General features: G+C 38.4%; 12 protein-coding genes and 2 non-coding genes across 14 annotated transcripts; 4 read left to right on the forward strand and 10 right to left on the reverse strand. All coding sequences in view use genetic code 11, as the record gives it.

Moving 5' to 3' along the window:
* Positions 1-157: 157 nt before the first annotated feature.
* psbB (photosystem II 47 kDa protein) lies at positions 158-1,684 on the forward strand. Its single transcript has one exon. The coding sequence runs from the start codon at positions 158-160 to the stop codon at positions 1,682-1,684; it is 1,527 nt and encodes a 508-aa protein (YP_008239262.1).
* Positions 1,685-3,296: 1,612 nt separating this feature from the next.
* Positions 3,297-3,995, forward strand: petB (cytochrome b6). Its single transcript has one exon. The coding sequence runs from the start codon at positions 3,297-3,299 to the stop codon at positions 3,993-3,995; it is 699 nt and encodes a 232-aa protein (YP_008239263.1).
* A 1,614-nt stretch (positions 3,996-5,609) lies between these two features.
* rpoA (RNA polymerase alpha subunit) lies at positions 5,610-6,629 on the reverse strand. Its single transcript has one exon. The coding sequence runs from the start codon at positions 6,627-6,629 to the stop codon at positions 5,610-5,612; it is 1,020 nt and encodes a 339-aa protein (YP_008239264.1).
* Positions 6,630-7,547: 918 nt separating this feature from the next.
* On the reverse strand, positions 7,548-7,889 carry infA (translational initiation factor 1). The gene has a single exon. The coding sequence runs from the start codon at positions 7,887-7,889 to the stop codon at positions 7,548-7,550; it is 342 nt and encodes a 113-aa protein (YP_008239265.1).
* An 80-nt stretch (positions 7,890-7,969) lies between these two features.
* On the reverse strand, positions 7,970-8,380 carry rps8 (ribosomal protein S8). Its single transcript has one exon. It carries the CDS (start codon positions 8,378-8,380, stop codon positions 7,970-7,972), a length of 411 nt encoding a protein of 136 aa, YP_008239266.1.
* Positions 8,381-8,520: 140 nt separating this feature from the next.
* rpl14 (ribosomal protein L14) lies at positions 8,521-8,892 on the reverse strand. Its single transcript has one exon. It carries the CDS (start codon positions 8,890-8,892, stop codon positions 8,521-8,523), a length of 372 nt encoding a protein of 123 aa, YP_008239267.1.
* A 111-nt stretch (positions 8,893-9,003) lies between these two features.
* Positions 9,004-9,459, reverse strand: rpl16 (ribosomal protein L16). The gene has a single exon. The coding sequence runs from the start codon at positions 9,457-9,459 to the stop codon at positions 9,004-9,006; it is 456 nt and encodes a 151-aa protein (YP_008239268.1).
* Positions 9,460-10,600: 1,141 nt separating this feature from the next.
* On the reverse strand, positions 10,601-11,320 carry rps3 (ribosomal protein S3). The gene has a single exon. It carries the CDS (start codon positions 11,318-11,320, stop codon positions 10,601-10,603), a length of 720 nt encoding a protein of 239 aa, YP_008239269.1.
* Positions 11,321-11,376: 56 nt separating this feature from the next.
* Positions 11,377-11,826, reverse strand: rpl22 (ribosomal protein L22). Its single transcript has one exon. The coding sequence runs from the start codon at positions 11,824-11,826 to the stop codon at positions 11,377-11,379; it is 450 nt and encodes a 149-aa protein (YP_008239270.1).
* A 77-nt stretch (positions 11,827-11,903) lies between these two features.
* Positions 11,904-12,185, reverse strand: rps19 (ribosomal protein S19). The gene has a single exon. The coding sequence runs from the start codon at positions 12,183-12,185 to the stop codon at positions 11,904-11,906; it is 282 nt and encodes a 93-aa protein (YP_008239271.1).
* A 131-nt stretch (positions 12,186-12,316) lies between these two features.
* On the forward strand, positions 12,317-12,391 carry trnH-GUG. Its single transcript has one exon. It is a non-coding gene; the product is annotated as a tRNA-His (tRNA).
* A 55-nt stretch (positions 12,392-12,446) lies between these two features.
* Positions 12,447-13,931, reverse strand: rpl2 (ribosomal protein L2). The gene is given in 2 exon segments: positions 12,447-12,872; positions 13,539-13,931. Coding segments are annotated over 2 exon segments (819 nt in total).
* Positions 13,932-15,180: 1,249 nt separating this feature from the next.
* On the reverse strand, positions 15,181-15,254 carry trnI-CAU. The gene has a single exon. It is a non-coding gene; the product is annotated as a tRNA-Ile (tRNA).
* Positions 15,255-15,575: 321 nt separating this feature from the next.
* Positions 15,576-16,145, forward strand: ycf2 (hypothetical chloroplast RF21). The gene has a single exon. The coding sequence runs from the start codon at positions 15,576-15,578 to the stop codon at positions 16,143-16,145; it is 570 nt and encodes a 189-aa protein (YP_008239273.1).
* The last annotated feature ends 60 nt before the right edge of the window (positions 16,146-16,205 follow it).

Below are 16,205 nucleotides of genomic sequence, written 5' to 3' on the forward strand. Positions count from 1 at the left end.
ATTGGCTTCTTATTTTTAATGGAATGAAATAAATATTCGCGCTTTCTGACACAGAATCCCCTAGAAGGGTTAGGTACATAGGATATGGATAGTCTTTTTCAATGCGATAAAATAAAGCGACATCGTGTCTATTTTTCTTTGCTAAAGGGGTATTTCCATGGGTTTGCCTTGGTATCGTGTTCATACTGTCGTATTGAATGATCCGGGTCGATTGCTTGCGGTGCATATAATGCACACAGCTCTAGTTTCTGGTTGGGCTGGCTCAATGGCTTTATACGAATTAGCAGTTTTTGATCCCTCTGATCCTGTTCTGGATCCAATGTGGAGACAAGGTATGTTCGTAATTCCCTTCATGACTCGTTTAGGAATAACGGATTCGTGGGGTGGTTGGAGTATTTCAGGAGGAACTGTAACAAATCCGGGTATTTGGAGTTATGAAGGTGTGGCAGGTACGCATATTGTGTTTTCTGGCTTGTGTTTCTTGGCAGCGATCTGGCATTGGGTATATTGGGACCTAGAAATATTCTCTGATGAGCGGACGGGAAAACCCTCTTTGGATTTGCCCAAGATCTTTGGAATTCATTTATTTCTTGCAGGGGTGGCTTGCTTTGGCTTTGGGGCATTTCATGTAACGGGTTTGTATGGTCCTGGGATATGGGTATCCGATCCTTATGGACTAACTGGAAAAGTACAAGCTGTAAATCCAGCGTGGGGTGCAGAAGGTTTTGATCCTTTTGTTCCGGGGGGAATAGCTTCTCATCATATTGCTGCGGGTACATTGGGTATATTAGCGGGCTTATTCCATCTTAGTGTCCGTCCGCCTCAACGTCTATATAAAGGATTACGTATGGGCAATATTGAAACTGTACTTTCCAGTAGTATCGCTGCTGTTTTTTTTGCAGCTTTCGTAGTTGCTGGAACTATGTGGTATGGGTCAGCAACGACCCCAATCGAATTATTTGGGCCTACTCGTTATCAGTGGGATCAGGGATACTTTCAGCAAGAAATATATCGAAGAGTTAGCAATGGTTTAGCCGAAAATCTTAGTTTATCAGAAGCTTGGTCTAAAATTCCCGAAAAATTAGCCTTTTATGATTATATTGGTAATAATCCGGCAAAAGGGGGATTATTCAGAGCAGGCTCAATGGACAATGGGGATGGAATAGCTGTTGGATGGTTAGGACATCCCGTCTTTAGAGATAAAGAAGGACGTGAGCTTTTTGTACGCCGTATGCCTACTTTTTTTGAAACATTTCCGGTTGTTTTGGTAGATGAGGAGGGAATTGTTAGAGCAGACGTTCCTTTTAGAAGAGCAGAATCCAAATATAGTGTTGAACAAGTAGGTGTAACGGTGGAGTTCTATGGTGGCGAACTTAATGGAGTAAGTTATTCTGATCCTGCTACTGTAAAAAAATATGCGAGGCGTTCTCAATTAGGGGAAATTTTTGAATTAGACCGGGCTACTTTGAAATCTGATGGTGTTTTTCGCAGCAGTCCAAGGGGTTGGTTCACTTTTGGTCATGCTACCTTTGCTTTGCTCTTCTTTTTCGGACACATTTGGCATGGCGCTAGAACATTGTTCCGAGATGTTTTTGCTGGTATTGATCCAGATTTGGATGCTCAAGTGGAATTTGGAACATTCCAAAAAGTGGGAGATCCAACTACAAGGAAACAGGCAGTCTGATACACATTGTTATAGTATCTTTCACCTCTCTTTTTTGATTTGACATGGGAAACATCTCCCATCCTTTCTTTGACTCTTTTTCTTTCTTTATATGGGAAATTATCCCAAATGACAAATGAATAGGTGTGGAAGTTATAATTGTAAATAAACCAGGATCGAATCTATGGAAGCATTGGTTTATACGTTCCTTTTAGTTTCGACTTTAGGGATAATTTTTTTCGCTATCTTCTTCCGAGAACCACCTAAGGTTCCACCAACTCCAACTAAAAGAATAAAATAATTTCATTTAAGTAAGAAGTCCCCCTATCTGGGAGACTTCTTACTTAAATTAGTCTCCGTGTTCTTCGAATGGATCTCTTAATTGTTGAGAGGGTTGCCCAAACGCGGTATATAAGGCATACCCAGTAAAGCTTACAAGTAAACCAGATATGGAGATGGCGACTAAAGTTGCTGTTTCCATTTTTATAGAATTTCAAGATTACAATGGATCTACGAAAAGATCGTGTATTTACAACTACAACGGAATAGTATACAAAGTCAACACCAATGATTAAATAGAATTTATGGCTACACAAACCGTTGAAGATAGTTCTAAACCTAGGCCAAAACGAACTGGTGCAGGTAGTTTACTGAAACCCTTGAATTCGGAATATGGGAAAGTCGCCCCGGGTTGGGGGACTACTCCTTTTATGGGGATCGCAATGGCTTTATTCGCTATATTCCTATCTATCATTTTAGAAATTTATAATTCTTCCGTTTTACTGGACGGAATTTTAACCAATTAGGTTTCTACTAACTAAAACTAGGAAGTCAGAGTTTTTCCATCCAAAAAAGCCTTTCTAGTTTAAGATCTACATTTCTAGATATTATGGTAGTTCGACCGCGGAATTTTTTTGTTTCGGTATCTCTGGAATATGAGTGTGTGACTTGTTAGAATTGATCCTATTGATAATACATAGAAAGGGCCTGTTATCTCTATCAAGATGATTCTAATTCGTCAGATATTATTTATTCTAGTATCTGGAACACGAAATAGATAGAGTGGATCAAAAAAAATGGAACTATGATTCATACTCACTATTAAGACCTCGCAACCAGACTGAAAAATTCAAGTAGTTCTTAAATAAAAATAAAAAAGAAATTTTCTTCCTTCCAATTTTGTTTGCCCAAAAGACAACTTTTTTTCTCTCGATTTTGTCGAGTCATTACACTGATTCAATAAATGATTATCAAGCGGTTCTTATTCGAAGAACCCTTGCCTTTTGTTTAGCTTGAGACTAAATCATCGTGGCTCTAGTATGAATCTAAGGTTTTAATTGAACTGATTCATAGGATCTCAACAAGATAATTTCTATATTACGCATAAAAAAACAAATCCTTTATAGGGAAGAGAAAAGTCAAGAAGCCTCTAATGACCAACATAAGGGAAAGGAAGAAAGAAAGACGCGCCAACTTGAGATTTTTTGGCATTATCATCACAAAGAAGATATTCCGGATTTTTCTTATTTGATATCTTCAAGGCAAATCGACCCAATTCAGTGGCTGATGAAGTTTTGAACCTTTTTTCTAATATTCGTTGAAAATTTTTGTGTTTCTGCTTGAGCCGTACGAGATGAAATTTTCATATACGGCTCTTAGAGGGGGACTCGGGTTAGTTACCTATCTCAATAAAGTATATGATTGGTTTGAGGAACGTCTTGAGATTCAGGCAATTGCAGATGATATAACTAGTAAATATGTTCCTCCCCATGTCAACATATTTTATTGTTTAGGGGGAATTACACTTACTTGTTTTCTAGTACAAGTCGCTACCGGTTTTGCTATGACTTTTTACTACCGACCAACCGTTACAGAGGCTTTTTCCTCGGTTCAATACATAATGACCGAGGCCAACTTTGGTTGGTTAATCCGATCAGTTCATCGATGGTCAGCAAGTATGATGGTTTTAATGATGATCCTGCATGTATTTCGTGTGTATCTCACAGGGGGATTTAAAAAACCCCGCGAATTAACTTGGGTCACAGGTGTGGTTTTGGCTGTTTTGACTGCATCATTTGGTGTAACTGGTTATTCTTTGCCTTGGGATCAAATTGGCTATTGGGCAGTCAAAATTGTGACAGGTGTACCTGACGCCATTCCGGTAATAGGATCGCCTTTAGTGGAGTTATTACGCGGAAGTGCTAGTGTGGGCCAATCCACTTTGACTCGTTTTTATAGTTTACATACCTTTGTACTGCCTCTGCTTACTGCCGTATTTATGTTAATGCACTTTCCAATGATACGTAAGCAAGGTATTTCGGGTCCTTTATAGGGAAGGCATATCATAGAGAATTATAATTATCATATATCATATCGGGTAGGTTTTGGTATTTCATTGCTACAAGCATGGGTTATTGTAAAATAACACATGTCATTTGGATACTTCTCTTCAACTCCAAAGTATTTTTATACAATACAAATAGTTGAAGTTAATTTTACGAAAGAAAAAAGGCGGATTATGGGAGTGTGTGACTTGAATTATTGATTTGGCCATGCAGATAAAGAATTGGATCTGCCACATTAGAATTCACAACCAAAGGTGTCTCCGCATCCAATCAACATGTAAGTCCCCTACCTAGGAAGGATAGGCTGGTTCACTTGAGGAGAATATCTTCTATGATCATACCGCAACCATGTCATCCATGAACAGGCTCCGTAAGATCCCATAGAGTAGAAATGGAATAAGTCATGTGACATGATCCAGTTCTCTATTTATTACACTTACCTTTTTATTATAGTATGGAAATGCATTCATTTTCTTTGCATCGATTGTGATCCGCAATACTATCGGAGTAAAAGAAGGGATCTAAGGAAGAATGTAGGCTAAACTTTTTGATTTTTTATTAGTAACAAGTAAATATTTTGTTTGGAGGTAAGAAACTTGCGATATTGAGGGGATAAATACCAACTAATCAAGAGACATGAGACAATCCACAAAGCAATTGATCATGATCAAATTTGTAAGCCCACTTGGATATTGAGCATTTACCCATAAGAATAGGATTATTTTCAATGAGTAGTTGTAGGTGCAACTTCGGAAAAGAGAATCTGATAAAGCTTTTCTTGCCTAGAGTCATTGAGTCATTATAAACCTTAATTCTATTAAGGATCTTCCGCGGTCTTATTTCTTTCACTCTTGCTCGAGCCGGATGATGATAAATTCTCATGTCCGGTTCCTTTGGGGGATGGATCCTAAAGAGTTCACCTATCCCAATAACAAAGAAACCAGACTTAAATGATCCTGTATTAAGAGCTAAATTAGCTAAAGGGATGGGACATAATTATTACGGGGAACCCGCATGGCCCAACGATCTTTTATATATTTTTCCAGTAGTAATTCTAGGTACTATTGCATGTAATGTAGGTTTAGCGGTTCTCGAGCCATCAATGATTGGTGAACCGGCAGATCCGTTTGCAACTCCTCTGGAAATATTACCCGAGTGGTACTTCTTTCCCGTGTTTCAAATACTCCGTACGGTACCCAATAAGTTATTGGGCGTTCTTTTAATGGTTTCTGTGCCAACAGGCTTATTGACAGTACCTTTTCTAGAGAATGTCAATAAATTCCAAAATCCATTTCGCCGCCCAGTAGCTACGACCGTTTTTTTAATCGGTACTGTAGTAGCTCTTTGGTTAGGTATTGGAGCAACATTACCCATTGATAAATCATTAACTTTAGGTCTTTTTTAGATATTTTTTGATTCATTCAACCGTGAAGTACCATAGGTATCTAGGAAATAGTTACTTCCAAGTGAATCTTCCCTAGATACCTAAAATCCATTTTATTATGATCCATTTCGCGAAAATATAGATTGTACCAAAGATGCTAAATTGTTTTCTTTTTATTCTAACTCGAAAAAGAAGAAGAAAAAAAATTGCAATGGATTTAAAACGAGAGTTTATTCTTAAGTAAATCAATTGGGAGATGCTTCTCTAGAGTGTCCCATATATGTTTTCTATCTTCCATACGAAAACTGTCAATTCTCAGAAGATCTTCTTCAGTCTTACTCAAAAGGTCCAATAGTGTATGTATATTGGCCCTTTTTAGACAATTATACGTTCTAGAAGTCAATTCTAATTGATCAATAAAAATACAATTCAATGGAATTCCTTTTTTGTTTTTCTTTAGATTAGTTAATCTTTTTTGAAAAGTAAAAAGGGGTGGAGTAAACCTGTTTTTATTTTCTTCGAAACTAGCGCCCTCTTCCTCCGCGTGTAGAAAAGGAAGAAATAAATCAATCAAATTACGAGAAGCCTCATAAAGTGCTTCCTTAGGGGTTAAACTTCCATTAGTCCATATTTCTAGAAAAAGTATCTCGTGTTTTTCATTTCCATTCCCACAAGAAAAAATACTATAATTCACATTTCGAACAGGCATGGATACAGCATCTATAGGATAACTTCCATCTTGATAGTTCTTTCTGAGTTCTGTCTGATATCCACGATCTCTCTTGATCTGTAAATCAATACAGAAATCAATGGGCTCTGTCAAGTTAGCTATAGGTTGTGCCGTATCAACGATTTCTACGGAAGGCGGTAAGATGATATCTTGAGCAGTTATGTATCTAGGACCTTTGACGCAAATGGATGCGTCTCTAACTCCATAGAGATTACTTCTCAATACAATTTCTTTCAAATTTAGTAAAATTTCTTGTACGGATTCTTCAATACCTGCTATTGTAGAATACTCGTGCGGCACGCTCCCAAATTTTGCACGTGTGATACATGTTCCTTCTATTTCTCCAAGTAAAGCTCTTCGCAAGGCAATACCGACGGTGTCCGCTTGACCTTTTCTAAGCGGGGACAGAATGAAACGACCATAATAAAGGCGCTTACTATCTACTCTTGATTCAACACACTTCCACTGTAGTGTTTGAGTGGATCCTGCTACCTCCTCTCGAACCATAATAGACTAGTATTATTATTTTATCATTGAATCGTTTATTTCTCTTGAAATGAAAGTTGAAAGCGGGTTAATTCTTTTACAGACGTCTTTTTTTAGGCGGTCGACATCCATTATGCGGCATAGGTGTTACATCGCGTATACAACTTAATCGCACACCACTTTTAGCAATGGCTCGTAATGCGGCATCTCTTCCACTACCAGCGCCCTTTACCATAACTTCTGCTCGTTGCAAACCTACTGTACGAATAGCATCTACTGCTGTTCTTTGACCAGCATAGGGTGATGCTTTTCTTGAGCTTTTGAATCCACAAGTACCGGCCGAGGACCAAAAAACCACCCGACCTTGTGGGTCTGTAACAGTTATAATGGTATTGTTGAAACTAGCTTGAACATGAATAACCCCTTTTGTTATTCTACGTGCACTCTTCCGTAAACTAAAACGTGCATTCCTACGTAAACCAATACGCACTTTCTTACGTGAACCAATTTTTGGTATAGCTTTTGCCATATTTTATTATCTCATAAATATGAGTTAGAAATAAAAAAAGAAAAAAAGATACAAAGATATCCGTTTCAGGGTAAAATAAACCCTTTACTTTAATTATTTTAAATGAAATTATTTTATTTGGAATTGGAACATTTCCGCGGGTACTTTTTTTTACTTTTTAGAAAGTAAAGTTCTTTTTCGAAAGATTACCCCTGTCTTTGTTTATGCTTCGGATTAGAGCAAATGACTCTAATTCGTCCACGCCTACGAATCAGTCGACATTTTGTACAAATTTTACGAACGGAAGCTCTTATTTTCATATTTCCGTATCCTTTTTTAAACTATGAATCTAATCTTTTGGAAAAAATAAGTCTCTTCGCTTGAATTTTAGAACTTAGAATTTATTACCCTAGAAAAAAAAAAAGAAAAACCTAATCCTTTGAATCTTTGGTATCCTTCAAATCTTCGCTATCCTTCAAATCTTCGCTATCCTTCGAGTCTTCGATACGCTTCGAATCCTTATGGGGAAGTCTATAAATTATACGTCCCTTGCTTGAATCATAACGACTTACTTCAATTTTGACCCTATCCCCCATCAGTATTCGTATAGAACTAGACCGTATCTTTCCTGAAATATAGCCTAGGATGATGGTGTCATTCTCTAGCCGAACGCGGAACATTCCATTGGGTAGGGCTTCCGTAACTAAACCTTCGAAAGTTACTTTTGCTTCTCTCGGGTTTTTTTTTTCTCTCCTATTTTTTTTTTCTGTCATATTTTTTTTCTCCTATTTTTCTATTTTTATTTTAAAAATAGGAAGGGCGAGATAGAATTCGAGCACTATAGGCGGGGCGATTACCATATATAACATAAGACTTCTCCCCCAATTCTGTTTAGTCGAGCTTCTCGATCTGTCATTATTCCTCGAGAAGTAGAAAGAATAGCAATTCCCATTCCACCCAAAACTTTAGGAATTCCTTGATAGTTGGTATAAATTCGTAAGCCGGGTCGGCTGATACGCTTTAAAAAGGTTCTTGTTCTATATATTCCTTTTCTAGTCTTTCTCTTTTGATGTCGCAAAGTTGAAACCAAGAAATATCTGTTACGTTCCTGATGTTTCCGAACACTTTCAATAAAACCCTCTCGTAGAAGTATTTTAACAATGTTTTCGGTAATATTTGTAGATACTACTCGAACTGTTCCTTTTTTATTCATGTCCGCATTTCTTATAGAGGTTAGTAAATCAGCAATAGTGTCCTTGCCCATAAGACTCTAATTCTAGGTTCCTCCTAATTTTTCTATAATCAACATGTTTTCTTTTTTTTTTTCATTTTGGATTTTAAAACATATACGTAAAACACAATCTACTAAATTAATTCTTTGGTCTCAATTTCGCCTACTAGTATTTATAATACTTCAGGAGCTAATGAAACTATTTTGGTAAAATTCAATTCTCTCAATTCCTCGGCAATCGCGCCAAAAACTCGAGTTCCTTTTGGATTGCCTTTTTGATCAATTATAACCGCAGCATTGTCATCATAGCGGATTATTATACCGTCTTCGCATTTGAACTCTTTACATGTACGTACAATTACAGCTCGAATTACTTCGGATCTTTCTAGAGGCATTTGGGGCAATGCGTCTTTGATTACAGCAACAATAACATCACCAATACGAGCATATCGCTGATTACCAGCAGCTCCTATGACTCGAATACACATCAATTTTCGAGCTCCACTATTATCTGCTACATTTAAAAGGGTCTGAGGTTGAATCATATTATTTTGATTTCAATTTGTTATTTCAATGCAAAAGGATGAAAGAAATATTGTCTTTCCAGAAAGAAAAACCGAGCATTTTTTTTTATCTTCCATACCCCTTTTAGGGTTCTATATCTCTAATCGAATAAATTGACTTCGTATGGGCATTTTACTGGCAGCTATGGAGATAGCTGCTCTAGCTACAGTTTCAGATACTCCCCCCATTTCATAAAGTATACGACCAGGTTTAACAACGGATACCCAATATTCGGGGGACCCCTTTCCCGAGCCCATACGTGTTTCCGTGGGTCTTAGTGTAACCGGTTTGTCGGGAAATATACGTACCCATATTTTTCCACCACGACGTGCATATCGTGTTATTGCTCTTCGTCCTGCTTCTATCTGTCTCGCCGTGATCCAAGCGGGTTCAAGTGCTTGAAGAGCATATCTACCAAAACAAATACGATTGCCTCGGCAGGATTTTCCTTTCATTCTTCCTCTATGTTGTTTGCGAAATCTGGTTCTTTTGGGGTTATAGTCGATGGTTCTCTTTCTTAGTTCCATCTCTACTGCAAAACTGGACATGAGAGTTTCTTCTCATCCAGCTCCTCGCGAATGGAATCAGAAAGCATGTAAATTTCTCTAATTCATAATATTCCAAAATATTACGGTACGGATAGATACACATTAATAGATAATAGAAAAAGTTCGGTTTTTTTATATTGAATTTGTTAAAACAGAAAAATATAATATATAGTCAAAAAAGAAGATCTAGAATATATCCAGATGTGTGTGTATATTTATCTAAATTCTATATTTATAGATAATGTAATCCTTCTTAAAAAAATCCTTATTTTTACTCTTATTGAATCGCGGTAAAGTATTCTAATTCAATAAGAATTTCGCGGGCGAATATTTACTCTTTCCTGTCTTATTTGTTAATTTATAAACTTACCAAATAAGACAATTTTTTTGGTTTGTTCCGCCATCCCACCCAATGAAGTGTTAGGATTCTTTTCAATAAAATCCTATGGAATCATAGGTTCTGTCGTTCCCACTGCTTCTCCTTGAATGGTTAGGTCTGAATCCCGCAACGGAGCTTCCAAAAAATTTCTTTCCGAGTTAATTTTCTCAGTTTTATTAACCCGGGCGGCTCTTTATTATTGCTTTAAATTTGTAGTTCTTGTTTCAAGTTACAATTTTTAATTCTCTATTATTTTTATTATATTGATGCTTTATCACATTGCCTTTTATGATGTAATTCATAGACCATACATAGTGGAATCCTATATCTTATTTATTTCCTCTTCCTTCTTTCTATCATCCCTCCCTTTATCCACATCCCTTTAGTTTTGCTTCACAACCTAGAATCCCTTTTCTTTTTTAGAGAAAAAATTGCAGTTGCTACAACTATATGACACATCTACTCATTTATGTTATGATAGAGGTATTTATTCATATAGTGACTGTTTCTTAGTTAGGATCTCGACAATACGAAGCAATAGGTTGGTTATTAGTTAATTTTCTATAATTACTAAGTTTTTTTCTTAAAAAAAGAAAAAATAACGAGTCACACACTAAGCATAGCAATTATATTAAATGATTTATCAATTTTCATTAAATCTTATAGAAAGAGGTATAATTTCTTCTTTTGCAGGGATTTCAGGAAAAAAGTCTCTTGTCATTTTTTATTCTATCAATGGACAGAATCCGAAGACAAGATTACTTATTCTTCGTCTACGAATATCCAAATTTTTACACCTAATACTCCATAGATAGTCCGAATTGGATAGCAGCAATAATCAATTTTAGCGCGAATTGTTTGGAGGGGAAGTCTACCCTTTTTAATAGATTCGGCGCGTGCAATTTCTTTTCCTCCGAGACGACCCGCAATTTTTACTTTTACTCCCCTTATATCTGCTTTTTTAGTTAATTCAATGGCTTTTTTCATTGCCTTTCGGAATGAAACTCTATTTTTTAATTGGAAAGCTATATATTCTGCAAGAATGTTAGGCTGTCTATAAGGTTCTTTAACTTTTTCGATAGAAATATTAAATCTCTGGTTTACAGAGTTAATTTCCTTTTGTAGATCTTTCTCTAATTCTTCGATTGCTCCTTTTTTCTTTAATAAATTTGGGAATCCAATATGGATTATGACGTGGATCGTATCGATTTCTTTTTGGATTTCTATATGTGTAATTACTTCGGAACTTGAACCTGAGTCCATTTTTCTATTATGTGTAATTACTTCGGAACTTGAGTCTGATTCTATTTTTCTATTCGAGCCCTTTTTCCTATTCTTTTGTATATAGTTCTTGATACAATCCCTTATTTTTTTATCTTCCTGTAGACCTTCAGAATAATTTTTTGGTTGTGCGAACCAAAAGGAATGGTGTTTTTGGGTTGTACCAAGTCTGAAACCGAGTGGATTTATTTTTTGTCCCATATTTTTCTATTCTATATTTTTTTACTGGGAATCGAAATCTTAGATGGATCTAAAGGTTATTTAGATTTCTTTACTATATTTAGTACAATTGTTATATGACACATGCTTTTTTTTATGGGGAAACTACGTCCTCGAGCTCGAGGTCTGAATTTCTTCATAATAGTACTCCTACTGACTTCGGCTTTAGTAATAAATAAATTCGCTTTGTCGAAATCCCTATAATGAGTAGCATTTGCGGCTGCCGAATAAACCAACTTTAAGATGGGATAAGATGCTCGATAGGGCATGAGGTTCAGTATCATAACAGTTTCCTCGTAGTAACGCCAGCGAATCTCGTCAAGAACTCTTTGTGCTTTGAAAACAGACATAGGGATACGTTTTTGTGCTTTGAAAACTCTCTCGAACTTAAGTAGACGATCGGTTGGAACTTTCCTTGCGAGTTTCCTTAGCCCACTTTTCTTCTTCTTTATCCTAGGGATATACTTTACTAGTTTGAAACTTGTCATAAATAAGGTTATTCCCCGCCTACCTTTACTTTATTTTGAATCTTTTTTTCTTCTTAATCTTTCTATTCAGAATTCAGTTAACGACGAGATTTAGTATCCTTTCTTGCATTTTCATAACTCGTGAAATGCCGAGTAGGCACGAATTCCCCCAATTTGCGACCTACCATAGGATTTGTTATGTAAATAGGTATATGTTCCTTTCCATTATGAATCGCGATTGTATGGCCAACCATTGTGGGTAGAATGCTAGATGCCCGGGACCACGTTACTATTGTTTCTTTCTCCTCCTTCATATTGACCTTTTCTATCTTTGCCAATAAATGATGAGCTACAAAAGGATTCGTTTTTTTTCGTGTCACAGCTGATTACTCCTTTTTTCCTTTTTAAAGAGTGGCATTCTATGTCCAATATCTCGATCGAAGTACGGAGGTCAGAATAAATAGAATAATGATCAATGGAAAAAAGAAAAAAATCCTTTAGCTGGATAAGGGGCGGATGTAGCCAAGTGGATCAAGGCAGTGGATTGTGAATCCACCATGCGCGGGTTCAATTCCCGTCGTTCGCCCATCGCATTATTGCAAATTCCAAAAATGCAATTTTCCATATTCCTAGTTACGTATTTACTTACGGCGACGAAGAATAAAACTATCGCTATATTTTTTCCTTTTCCTAGTTCTTCTTCCAAGCGCAGGATAACCCCAAGGGGTTGTGGGTTTTTTTCTACCAATGGGAGCTTTCCCTTCACCGCCCCCATGGGGGTGGTCCACAGGGTTCATAACTACCCCTCTTACTACGGGGCGTTTACCTAGCCAACACTTAGATCCGGCTCTACCCAAACTTTTTTGGTTCACCCCAACATTACCCACTTGTCCGACTGTTGCTAAGCAGTTTTGGGATACTAAACGGACCTCCCCAGATGGTAATCTTAAAGTGGCCGATTTACCCTCTTTTGCAATGAGTTTCGCTACAGCACCTGCTGCTCTAGCTAATTGCCCACCCCTTCCACGTGTGATTTCTATGTTATGCATGGCCGTGCCTAAGGGCATATCGGTTGAAGTAGATTCTTCTTTTCTCTCAAAAAACCCCTTCCCAAACTGTACAAGCTTCTTCCAAAGCATACGGCTTTCTAGATGTATATGACGATCTCTAGACAGATGGATCTTATATGAATCATATGATGAAGTACCACATGAGTGGATATATAGGAAAGGAATCCAAATCTGCCGAATCGCTCATGTTATGATCTTCTACATCCTAGGTCTCTGCGTTCCGTCATCTGGCTTATGTTCTTCATGTAGCATTCAGATCGAATGACTCTATGAAATTACGTCGATACTTCCACATATTATGGGTAACGTAGGAGACATCCCTATTTTCCCCCGGGGGTCTTAATTACCACTGCTTAGCTTTCAATTTGCCTCTGACCATCAAATTAAATGTGAATAACCCGTCCTCCTCTCTTTGAAACAAGGGGCGCTTCCGGTTCTGTGCGTGCTTCAAACAATTTTGTCTTCTCCATATTACCATATCTCTAGAGCCAATAATTTTCTATGAGGAACTACTGAACTCAATCACTTGCTGCCGTTACTCAACAGTTTTCTGTTGAGGTCTATCCCGTAGAGGTAGTCAAATTGGATCAGTGATCGATTTCTAGGTTTCGTCGTAAACCTAATTGGTTACTTCCAATTACGTAAATCAATAGTTCAAACCGCACTCAAAGGTAGGGCATTTCCCATTGATATAGGAACTTTTGTACCAGAAACAATAGTATCTCCAATTATAGCCCCTCTGGGATGTAAAATATATCTCTTCTCACCATCCCCATAGTGTATGAGACAAATGTATGCATTTCGATTAGGGTCGTATTCTATGGTTACGATTCTACCAGATATGTCTTTTTGATTCCGTCGAAAATCTATTTTACGGTATAGGCGCTTATGACCTCCCCCTCTATGCCTTGCGGTAATGATTCCTCTGGAATTACGACCTTTACCACAACGGTGCCGTCCATGGATCAAATTATTTCGTGGATTGGATTTCACTTGCCTGTCTACGGTTCCCTTGCGTGTGCTCGGGATAGGTGTTTTGTATAAATGTTTCGCCGTATTATTAAGTGCGAGGGAGAGGAGGGGATGAGCACGGGGGAAGAGTGAGAGAGGTGCGGGGCGGCGCGTGGCGTCGCACGGGGCAACTAGGCGACGAGGGGAGGGACAGGCAGGCAGGAGGTGGCCGGGCGCGTGGCTGCGCGCGCCGGGCGCGTGCCCCTGTCCTCCTGGCGCGAGGAAGGCGACGACTGGCGTGGCCAGTCAGCTGGGCCGGCTTGTTGGGCCAGAGCAGGTGGGCCGCCAGGTGAGGCCAGGTACGATTCCCTCTCTCTCTTTATTTTGTTTTTGTTTTCTATTTCTGACATTTGTTTTGTATCTAAAAGAAATGTTAAAACATTTCCATAAATGCTGAAAATAATTGTGGCATCTAGATATAATATTCCAGAGGCCCTCACCAATTCCCAACATTTTTGGAGCCATTAAAATATTTATATAATTTAAACAGCTCCAAATCAAATATTTATGCATTGATTCAAAAATCCAAAATGTGTAGTTACGGGATTATCATCAATACGGACATGGGTAACCCAATCGTGCCCGTTAGCATGTCTTGTCGATTAAAGGCGAGTCCCAAATGGTTACGGGGAGGGCTGCCGGTATTCAACCTCTTATAAAGAGACCAGGGCCTTACTCCTTTTCTCCAATCTCAAAACAAGTTCGCCCATCACCTCGAGTTCCAACACCCTAGGCTCCAGATTCCAAGCGCTTCGGACCTTCGACAATGTCCGGTTACCGACCTTCGAGGCCGATGGATGCTGACGGAGGAGGACGTGCTAAAGTTGAGAGAGGCCAGGTTCTTGACCAGCTGAATCCGCGATCCTCGGTAGCGGATGCGGGAGCCTCGGCGCCCTTGAAAAGCACCTTCCAGGATCTTCGTACATCGTGTCGAAGAGCCTGCTCAGAGTTCGGTGCTGCGCCGGGTTGAACTCCCATAGATTGAAGGCCCGTTGTTGACACGGGAGTATCCGGCGGATGAGCATAACCTGGACTACGTTGACAAGCTTGAGTTGCTTGTTCACCGTAGGGTTTGATGCATGTTTGCAGTCCAGTCACCTCTTCTTGCTGCCACACCCATAAATCGACTTTCCCTCCTATGCTCTGAGTTCCAGTATCGATAAGAATTCGAGTTCTTATTGTTCTTATGTTATGGTATGAATATACCATACCAATTCGTTATGTATGGATGATGGATGAGATTCCATGGATAGAGAGCCAGTTCCAATAGACTTATGGAATGTTCCCGTTCGTGTGCATCCAGCAGGAATTGAACCCGCAAATTTACCAATTATGAGTTGGGCGCTTTAACCATTCAGCCATGGATGCTTAACAGGGATCATCGTACATCGTAAATAACCAATTTTCATATAGAAAGACATATCATAGAAAAATGAAATCGAAAATATTCCGAGATGGCAAATATTCGGAGATGACTATGAAAACACCTCTCTGGATCCTCGAATTGAAAGAGAGATTGAGAGGGATCAAGAATCCTAATTCTCGCTATTTGGAATGGATCCAATTCTATTGAGTCTGACTCATAGTGATCATTTCTCTTTAGCAAAGAATGACCTTGGTTATCAAAGGATTGAACAACCGGGATCCATTTACTTATGATACCTAGTTGGCATTGATAACAAGGATCTAATGAATTATGAGTTTAATAGATCCTCTTTAGCAGAAAGACGTATATTCCTTGCTCATTATCAGACAATCACTTATTCCCAAACCTCGTGTGGGACTAATCGTTTTCATTTACCATCTCATGGAAAACCCTTTTCGTTCCGCTTAGCCCTATCGGGTATTTTAGTGATAGGTTCTGTAGGAACTGGACGATCCTATTTGGTCAAATACCTAACGAAAAATTACGATTTTCCTTTCATTAAGGTACGAGGGCTTCTTATTCCACAAGAACGAAAGCACCTTTTCATTCTTTCATATACTAGGGGTTTTTACTTGGAAAAGACAATGTTCCATACTAAAGGATTCGGGTCCATAACCACGAGTTCCAGTGCACTAGATCTTGTAGCACTTAGCAACGAAGCCCTATCCATTAGTATTCCACATAAGAAATCCATTCTAGAAAAAAATACAATTAGATTAGCTCTTCATAGACAAACTTGGGGTTTGCGAGCCAAGGTAAGATCGGCTCGGGATCATGGGACCCTTTTCTATCAGATAGGAGGGGCTCTTGTACAAAATAGACTTACTAAGTAATAACCCCATAGAATCTATCTATATAAAGATAAAGAGGCAATCGTGTCAGGAAGCGGGTTT

This window comes from Triticum urartu, chloroplast (assembly GCF_056163025.1).
Source record: "Triticum urartu chloroplast, complete genome".
Taxonomy (NCBI): Eukaryota; Viridiplantae; Streptophyta; class Magnoliopsida; order Poales; family Poaceae; genus Triticum; species Triticum urartu.